We start from the raw sequence: 6,873 nt of genomic DNA, 5'->3' as shown, positions 1-6,873 counted from the left end.
TAGAAACCTCTACTGCCTAAATGAGGACATATTTGCGCTTTTATTTATTTATTTATTTTTGGTTTTTCAAGACAGGGTTTCTCTGTGTAGTCCTGGCAGTCCTGGAACTCACTCTGTAGACTAGGCTGGCCTCAAACTCAGAAATCTGCCTGCCTCTGCCTCCCAAGTGCTGGGATTAAAGGTGTGCTCCACCACTGCCCGGCCCATATTTGAGTCTTAAGTTTGCATTATAAGAGGTGTTTGGATATGGTAAAAGATCCTGTTGACTGAAATAACCAAGAAAGGTTGATCTCTTTGTGTTTTCATGAGTGTGCACTTGTTTGTATATCTGTGGAGGTTCTGGGATGATGTCAGGAACCATCCTCCCTTACTCTTTCACCTTATTCAAAGAGGCAGGGTCTCTCAATCAAGCCCAGAGCTCACTGATATAGTGTCTCCGTAGCTAGCTTGCTGTAATGAATTATATGTCTGTTTCTACCACCCAGCATTTACATGGGCTCTGGAGATCTGAACTCTGATCCTTAGGGTTTGTACTGCAAGTGTTTTAGCCACTGAGCTATCTTCTAGAACATCTTGACTGACAGTTGCCACTGGCCTCAGTTTCCTTGCAGTGGTTCCTGGGACATGGATGGTCATTGGAGAGTATTGATGACCCATACCTTAGCTATGGGGATAAATCTCTGGGCCTGTCTGTGAGGGAGTTTCTAGACTGGGTAAATTGAAGAGGGAAGACCTACCTAAATGTGAGCAGCACTGCCCCCCAGGCTTGGGTTCCAGACTGGATAAAGAGGAGGCAGTGAGCTGAACACCAGCATTCACATCTCTCCGCTTCCTGACTGTGGATGGGACCGGTCGCCATAAGCTGCCCTGCTGTGACCCTGAGTGGATATGTGGTCAAAACTGTCCATCATCAGGATAACTTTGGATTAGCCCAGAGTTAAAGCAGGCGAGGGCCAAGTGCATCATTTCTCCTTTAAAACATGAGTGCTTCCGCAGGCCTGTGCCTGTCAGGATCAGAAGACAGGAGGTAGATAAAGAAAGTCCCACGAGACACTGACTTGTGAAGCATGGCAAGCGTTTTAATGACAATTGCCACCACAGGTGTAAATAAATAGCTTTTTTTTTTTTAAAACTCTATTGTAAATGCTACAAATATATGTGTCAAAGGTCCAACCAAGGTCACTAGGCTTCTGAGACCTTTTCCCAGCTACTGAGTTTTAGTAATAGAAAAAAAAAAAATCAAAACAATGTCCGTTCCCTGGCCTCTCTGTGAGTGCTGCTCTGCTGAGGGCCACAGGACCCAATGTCCTCTCCCTCAGCTGATGGATGGAGAGCGCCAGGCTCCGGACCTCCTAGCTCATCTGCTCCCTCCTGCTTTTCATGCGAACACTCTGTTTTGAGTGGATAGGGTACTGCGTTGTGCTGTTACACAGCCATACTGTTCAAAGCTGCAGTCTGATTGACAATCTAACATAGATTTTTTTTTTTTAAATCATCTTGAGTTTATGCTGGTTTGCCCTGCCCAATAGTAAAATCAGATAACTCAATCTTGCTCCTACATGTCTTTTCTGTTAATGTTCAGTACATTGTCGTATCTTGTGGTAGACATGGCCCATCTGCCCGACTCTGCACACCTTGTGCTCACGACCTTTACTCACAGCTCTCCACATAGAGGCATCCCTATGCCCACACTGATGGAGACATCGATTGAGTCTCTGACTCCATAGGGAGTGGCCAGGTGTCACAGGCTACATTCTGTTCTCTTGGCCAGATCCTACTCAGACAGCTGTGAACACCAGTTCACTCACTGGCCTGACCCAGCTGATGACAGATTTCAGGGTGAACTCCCCATGGAAGGAACTGTGTGTACTTGCTCTATTGTTAAAAGAAAAAAACAAAAAGAATTACAGACAAGCCAGAAAATATTAACAAAGCAAGGGATATATAATATGAAAACAGGTTAATATTACAATGTAAAGACTGGACTCATTGATGGTCTTCCTAAAAAGAGGGGGGGAACCTATCTAGTGAATAGAAATATAATTTACATTTCATTTAGGAAAATATACCACTCAGTCCTCACAAATGAACATGATGTTGAATCAGATGGAAGCCTAGGACCCTAGAATGGAACACGGAAGCACAAAGAGATATGGATTCAAATGTAAAATCCTCATTCTTCCTAAGAGGTGGCCAGTGTTCAGATGTGCCTCTCCTTGGGCAGACGGGCTGTCCTCAGAAACATAAAGATTGAATTAAAATGGAGGCTTTCTCTTAGCAAGCCCTACTTTTACATTTTTGTTCCTTTATTAGAAATATAAACCGACAGTCATTTGTGTTTTTTTTTTATTTGTCTTTTTGTATTTTTTTTTAACAAATATTTTTGGTAGCTTGTCTGCAGTGTATTTTGATTCATAAAATAACTCTCTCATCTGAGCAGTTCTCTCTCGGATCCACTCTGCCTCCCTGCGGAGCCAGAGACTCAAATTTCTGGCAACCTACCATCTTTAGCTGCTAAAAAAAACGAAACAAAACAAAACAAAACAAAAAAACACTTTAGTATAAAAACATCCCTTCCCGGCTTCTAACCTGCTACCTGGTATTTTGTGGGCCCAGCTTTCCTCATGCAGTCCACCAAGAGCTCCTCCCATCTAGGTACTCTGCTGAGGGAGGGAGGAAAGAAGGCTACCGTCCCAAGTTGGTGAGGAGGCCGGAGTGTTACACACTGTCTTGGAATTTCTCCAGGTAGGTTCTGAGTTCCTGGGGCGCACCTACATCCAGGTCTTGACAAACCCACTTGATGTCATCTTCCCCACTGAGGATGGAGTTCACTGTGGGGCAGCTGTCCTCAGGTGGGATGGTGAACGTGGCAAACTTTACCTTCTTCATCTTGGAGGTGGGTGAGTTTGCAGGCTCCTGCCTGGCCTCCCTGGTCTGCCGTCCCCCGGAGCCTGATGGCCTGTGGACCTGGCTCTGCAAGTGCTTTTGGGAGCCACCATTGAGAAGCAAGTGGTTGTTCTCTTCGCAGCCTCCCAGCCCTCGGTCTATGATGGTCGTATGCTCATCCTGGGGTGGCGACAAGTCTCCAATATTCTCCAAGAGCTCCGCCTCATTGCCCAGCCAGACCCAGTCGTGAGAGTGGGTCATGGATGCCTGGCCTTCCAGAGGCACCTGCTTGTGCCTGTACTTGAAGGCAAACGTGGCACAGTTGATGAGAAAGACAAGGATGGCCAAGCAGAAGACACCCAGGAGGGCATACATCCCAATCTCTAGGTCACTCAGGCCGTGGGCTGTCTGCATCAGACCATTCTCCTCTAGTGTGCCCCCAGCCTTGGCCTTGGGGAGGCCCACGTGGGCCGGGAAGTTGGTGAAGTCAATGGGGATGCTGTGCAGCCTGGCCCCATCCCGCCTGCCACTCTTCCCCACGTTGTTATCTAGCAGGGACTTGGTAGTGGTGGTGGCACTCAGCAGGGCTCCTTCCTCACGATCCCCAGGAAAGTTGCCATGGTATAGTTCATCCTGGCCTGGGCGTTCTAGGTCCTGGATCTTCTGCCGACGATCACTGGCATGGTTCTTGATCTCTTCCTCATCCTTTTCTCCAGTCTGGCTGGAGTCAGCGTCATCCCACCCAAACTTGACCCCCACGTGGCCAATGCCAACAGCCAGCACACTCTTGCGCTTGGACTTCTGACATGCCTCAGCAATGGACATATCAACCCGGAGCAGCGGGCCCTGGCCTTCTCCTTCAGCTACCACAGTGGGCCACCAAGGCGAGAGGGGTTGTGGGACGGACACGACAGCCTCGTCCAAAGAGATGGCAGTCAAGGAGAAGTCCTTGGTGTCGTAGATGTCCAGGGGTGTCACTGAGCCATCGCTGAACTGGAGCCACGTGCTGATTATAGCTTCCTGCAGGGAGAGAGACCACGAGAACCACTTGGGTGGTGCTTTATCTCCAGGAATCCCTCCTAAAACACCACCAAAGCAACAGGAAGGGTGATGTGAAGTCTCAATCTAGTACCAAGGTGCCAGGGAAGCAAATAGACTTTCTATCATTCAGAGAGATACTGTAACACAGCTCCAGCATAAGCCATATGCTGGAGTTCATCTAGCTGGCAAGTTCATCTGTCCAGTCCTGGATCAGCTTTTTGTTATTTGCCAATCCCTTATTCCTGGGCTCTATGAGCCTCATAGGCCAATGGGGGTTTGTAGTGGTAGGAAGCAGAGGCAGGAAATTATGTCAGAGCCAAAGACCTGAAACTGGAAACTGTAGGTTGGGAATGCGTGACAGTTGGTCGTGAGCTTGCCTATAGTACATGAAGCCCTGGGTTTGACTAGGGGTAACTAACACTGCATAGACGAGGAGTGGTGGTGGATGCCTCTTACTTCAGCACTTGGGAGGGAGTTGGAGGCAGGAATATCAGGAGCTCAAGGTCATCCTGCAGTCTCAAAAAAAAAAAAAAAAAAAAAAAAAAAAAAAAAAAAGAAAGTCTCTTTTCTGTCATGTGATGACTAATCTTGGTTGTCGACTTGCCTACATCCAGAATCAACTGAAGCCTTTTTTGCTGCAAACCCTTGGAGGGGTTTTCTTAATCAAATTATTTAAAGCAGGAAGCCACTCTCTAAACCTGGGCCACACCTTATTGGTAGCACACGTAAAAGGACACAGAGGAAAGAACCTTTGCTTTTTGCCTGCTTGCCCTCACTCTTGCTGGCATGTTCATCTATCCTGTTGCTGCAGCTGGTATTAATTCCAAAGTCTTTGGGATTGTAACATGGCCTGAAGACCAACAGATCTCTGGGAATCATCCAGAACTCCTGAGCCAGATTAAGGCTGCTGAGACATCTAAGCTTACACACTGAACAACACCCAGGTTCTCCACCTTTCCATCATGAGATGGCCATTGTTGAACTACCTGGACCCACAACTAGTAAGTCAATGCTAATAGATCTCTTTTAAATGTAGGTATTCATGCTTTCAGTTCTGTTCCTCTGGAGAACCCTAACTCAGCATCCCTCCCCACCCTTGCTTTCCCAGGGTTTTATAGGTATCTTTTGCTTTGTGGGGGAAACAGAGAAGCAAGAATATCTTCCCTTTGTATGACCCTGATGCACATGGCACACTCTTCATAAGACTGTCAGGTGGACAGCAGTGACACTTGGTGGACTCAGCTTAGCTGCATCAGACTAAGAAAGCTCAGGTGAGTGTCTGGGACTGAGTCACTTGCAATCGTTCCATCAGGGCCCAAATAGCCACATGATCTCTCCCACCGTAGAGAACAGAGAAGGGAGTTTAAAAGTTCCTGAGCAAAAAATGTCCTGGACCTATGTTCTTATGTCTTCTGGAGAGCTCTGGGACAATACAGTGCAGTGGTGGACACAGATCCTGGAGCTGGGATGCTCCAGGGCATTTCCTGCTGGAGTATTCACCTTCAGCACCATGGACAGAACCACAACCTAGGCATTGCCAGCAAAAACCCTGGAACTTTTGCCATTCTAAAAGGGGAATCACAAACAGAGCATGTATGCCTATTAGGTGTCAGATGACATTCAGAGAATGCTTCTTTTCTAAGTCTAACCAGAGTGTTCCTCAGCTGTCAGGTTAGCAAGAAGTTAGCAGAGCCCTGCTGTGCTGGTCACCCACTGTCAGTCCCCATGGCTGGATATACCCAGGAAGGTTATGCTCAACCTTCTTTTGAAGGCTCACTGCTATGCTCTGCTCTCATTACCAGGCCAGTACTGATTGTGGGAGCCTTTCTGACTGCTCATCAGTCACACCTGTCTTAGGTTCTATTGGTGCTGCAAAGGGCGGGGAGAGGAAGTCTCTCCATATATGATAGGTGGGAAAATCTATTTCTTCTCTGCCACTAGTGGGAATAAGAAACCCTGCACTCAGATCTGGTCTGGTGTGGCAGTACCAGTGTGCCACAGGGAATGTGCCACAGGCAAGGCAAGCAGGAAAACAGACTTGAAACTGGATCACCAAGCGCACCAAACCACATGGAGTTCCTTAGGAGCAGAGTAAGGTAAGGCAACTGCTCTTGCACCAGGCTCCCCTGATAAAAACAAAAAACTCCATCTGTGAGTGGGTGGCAGGTGTCACAAGAGGTGTGTTAAAAATACACACAGGAGGTCTGAGAGATGGCTCAGTAGATAAAAACACTGGCTATGCAAGCTTGGAGACATGAGTTCAATCTCAAAAACCTGTGTCAACATGAAAGAAGAGAGAACAGACACCTTAAGTTTGTCCTCTATTCTCCATATGTGCACTGTGAAACACACACACACACACACACACACACACACACACACACACACTACTACTGCTGCTGCTACTACTACTACTGCTACTGCTATAACTGCTGCTACTGCTGCTGCTGCTGCTATTGCTGCTACTATTAGTAGAAAATAAAAATTTACTGTTAATAAGATGATCAGGCTAATATTGGAGATGTGGAAACAACTGGAAAAGGCCGAAACTTGGAAAAAAAATCACTAAAGAAATAAAATGGCAAAGAAGGAATTAAAGCAGAAACAAATAGGAGAGCAGAGGTGAGTAGGGAAGGGCAGAGATGTGCAGAGACCTTTCAGGATTTCTAGAAATGGAAAACTGAGCAGGGTAATGTTGGCACAGGCTGGCAGTCTTGGGACCTGGAAAGTACAGGCAGGAGGTTCAAGAGTCGGGTGCCAGTTTCAGCTACATAGCAAGTTGGAGGTCAGCCTGGGCTACATGAGACCCCTTCTCAAAGAAAAGAAGGAGAGGGGGTGAGGACAGGTGAGTAAACCACTTGAGATACTTTATGCAACAGATGAGACGTGTCTGAGGAGAGAGTTGGCTCACCAGCCAACACAGCCAATGTATTTACTCAGAGTTGG

The 6,873-nt window shown here is 47.1% G+C and overlaps 1 protein-coding gene across 2 annotated transcripts in view; it reads right to left on the bottom strand.

Annotated features, from left to right (window-relative positions):
• Positions 1 to 1,058: 1,058 nt before the first annotated feature.
• Positions 1,059 to 6,873, bottom strand: part of Tmem132c (transmembrane protein 132C) — a 316,564-nt gene continuing 310,749 nt past the window's right edge. For both annotated transcript variants that reach the window (XM_031338035.1, XM_031338036.1), the window contains exon 9: positions 1,059 to 3,906. In XM_031338035.1, coding sequence (XP_031193895.1) covers positions 2,719 to 3,906 — 1,188 coding nt within the window. In that variant the 3' untranslated portion in view covers positions 1,059 to 2,718. The remainder of the gene's footprint in view (positions 3,907 to 6,873) is intronic.

The sequence above is a fragment of the Mastomys coucha genome, unplaced genomic scaffold (assembly GCF_008632895.1).
Source record: "Mastomys coucha isolate ucsf_1 unplaced genomic scaffold, UCSF_Mcou_1 pScaffold22, whole genome shotgun sequence".
NCBI lineage: Eukaryota > Metazoa > Chordata > Mammalia > Rodentia > Muridae > Mastomys > Mastomys coucha.
Note: the sequence above shows the minus strand (reverse complement) of the source record. Positions and strands in the feature narration are given on the sequence as shown.